At 38.0% G+C, this 2,931-nt stretch overlaps 1 protein-coding gene across 1 annotated transcript; it reads left to right on the forward strand.

Annotated features, from left to right (window-relative positions):
- The first annotated feature begins 349 nt into the window (after positions 1 to 349).
- On the forward strand, positions 350 to 1,337 carry LOC113905122 (olfactory receptor 5AL1-like). Its single transcript, XM_027562117.1, is given in 2 exon segments — positions 350 to 574; positions 576 to 1,337. Coding segments are annotated over 2 exon segments (942 nt in total). The 5' UTR covers positions 350 to 394.
- Positions 1,338 to 2,931: the final 1,594 nt, after the last annotated feature.

Here is a 2,931-nt window from a genome sequence, read left to right on the forward strand (position 1 = left end):
TTTTCTGTTAATTAACAATTTCCAAAGAATTAGTATGTTTGTTTCAAGTATTTAAAAAATTAAAAAAATTATTTGTGCTCAAATAACTCTGTCTTTATTTTCTTTTATTAAAAATAGAGTATTCAATTATGTTAGATTTTAAATAAAATGCCATGTTTCTATCTTTCCAAACCCCACAGAATTTCATACTTTGGAAATTCTGCAGAAAACAAATCACTTCATTCTGAAACCAGAATTTGCATGGAGAGTCTCCTTTGAATGAGTCCAACATAAGATCAGGGTGGATCAGAATCAGTTCCCAACATCTGCTTGATTATCTCTAAGGGAGACAAGAATACTCAGACTGTGTGCTCTAGGGGGTTTTATTGTTAAAAGCAAAAGTTAAATCTCTACCATGGCAAAAGGCAATTATTCTGCAGTGTCTGAGTTTATCCTCTTGGGACTCACAGATAATCCGGAACTTCAAGCCACTCCCTTTGGTGTGTTCCTAGTAATCTATTTTGCTAGTGTCCTGGGTAATCTTGGTTTGATTGTGCTAATACAAATCAGCCCGCAGCTTCACACATCCATGTATTTTTTTTCTCAGCCACCTGGCTTTCATTGATTTTTCTTTTACTTCGTCTGTCACCCCAAACACCTTGGTGAATTTCCTGTGTGAAGTTAAAAGTATAACATTTTATGCATGTGTCATCCAGGTGTGCTGCTTCATCACATTTGTAGTTTGTGAACAGTATTTGCTCTCAGTCATGGCCTATGACAGGTATGTTGCCATTTGCAACCCTTTACTCTATGCCATCCTCATGCCTAAAAAACTCTGTAATCGGATCATTGCTAGCACATATATTTATGGATTCGTTGTGGGTCTTGTGCAGACAGTCACAACATTCCTCTTGTCTTTCTGTGGTTCCAATAGGGTCAACCACTTCTACTGTGAGGACGTTCCCTTGGTCGCTCTGGCTTGCTCTGACACTCATGTCAAAGAGCTGATGCTGCTAATCATTGCTGGGTTTAACACCCTTTGCTCTCTACTGATCGTGATGATTTCTTATATCTTCATCCTCTTTGCCATTCTGAGGATCCGTTCTGCTGAAGGAAGGCAAAAAGCCTTTTCTACCTGTGTTTCCCATCTCACCTCCATCACCATATTTTATGCAACAATCATTTTTATGTACCTCCTGCCCAATTCAAGCCATTCTCTGAACACAGATTAATTTGCTTTGGCATTCTATATGGTAGTGATTCCCATGTTAAACCCATTGATCTACAGCTTGAGGAATCAGGAACTGAAGAATGCACTGAAGAGAATTATAGAAAAGTTGCATTTGGCTATCAAATAACTGAAGAAATCAAGGACAGGGAGGAATCAGAGGACTCTGAGTTGTGGTTTCAGTTCAGTTCAGCTCAGTTCAGTTGCTCAGTCGTGTCTGACTCTTTGCGACCCCAAGAATCGCAGCACGCCAGGCCTCCCTGTCCATCACCAACTCCCAGAGTTTACTCAAACTCATGCCCATCGAGTCGGTGATGCCATCCAGCCATCTCATCCTCTGTCGTCCCCTTCTCCTCCTGCACCCAACCCCTCCCAGCATCAGGTCTTTTCCAATGAGTCAACTCTTCGCATGAGGTGGCCAAAGTACTGGAGTTTCAGCTTCAGCATCATTCCTTCCAAAGAAATCCCAGGGCTGATCTCCTTGTGGCTTAAGTAGAATCAAAATGCTGATAAATGATAGGGTCAAATTCCTCACTTCCAGTGTTCACATTTACTCAATATGTCTTACCCACTCTGTCATTCTTGGTGATTTACACGTGAAAGGCATTTTGTAAATTTTGAGGTGTTAAATTTAAAAGGAGAAAGAGACAGACAAACAAGGAAAGACAGAGAGTGAAACAGAGATAGAGATATCTCAACCTGTTTGAAAAGACATCTTCATAATTAAAGAAATGGAACATCGGGCAAAGTGCCTTTATCTGAATTCTATGTCATATGGGTCATACTAAGATAGACCAACATTTGATAACTTATATTTCAAGTTTGCTGCATAGATAATCTGGAAAATAAGGCAAAGATTAATAGCAAGATTTTTTTTTCCAACATGCTGAATAACCTTCCTAACACTTCTCTTGCATTCAGCTCAAAGAGTAGCACCAACAGAGCCACCTTGACATTGAGCCCTTGGTGACCCCGATCCTGACACTGTGTCAGTTTAGTTCACTAGAGCTCTTTCCTGCCATATACCTCCTTGCTTGTTCTGTATCAATTGTGATTAGGAACATGGACTCTTCCTTCACACAGTTTGGCCAACAATTTTAGTTTTCCAAGTAATAGCTGTTATCTTGGGTAAATTATTATATTTCACATCTCTTTTTCTTGGTTTCTTCATCTACAATAGTAATAGTTCCTTTGTCCTGGACTGATTGTGAAGATTAAATAAGATTATGACTATAAAAGGCTTACATAGTTCATAGTACATGCCAAGCACTTCATAAGCATAAACTATTACATCTAATTAGTAACATTATTTTCAGCAGTGTTATTGAATATATAGCCTTTTTAAAAAGAGTTGACAAAGTGATATGCTTCATTTTAAAATCAACAAAATGAAAATATAAAACCTAACAAGTTATTGTATTGTCATTATTAAAACAATTTCATTCCTTTTCATTTTTGTTTCAAATTGATATAAATGACTTTTTAAAGTGTACATATTTAAAGTGTTCAATTTGATAATTTTTGAAACATCATCACAGTGAAAATGCTGAACACGTTTGTCCCATACCCCAAGGTGCCTCCTCCACTGACCCTGGGCAACCACCAACTGGTTCCTGTCACTATGATTGCTTTGCTATTCTCACATGCATGCTGCATGCTAATTTTCTTCAGTCATGTCTGACTGCTTATTTCCTACAGTTTTATATAAATGGAATCAGCAATAT

Source organism: Bos indicus x Bos taurus, chromosome 15 (assembly GCF_003369695.1).
Source record: "Bos indicus x Bos taurus breed Angus x Brahman F1 hybrid chromosome 15, Bos_hybrid_MaternalHap_v2.0, whole genome shotgun sequence".
NCBI lineage: Eukaryota > Metazoa > Chordata > Mammalia > Artiodactyla > Bovidae > Bos > Bos indicus x Bos taurus.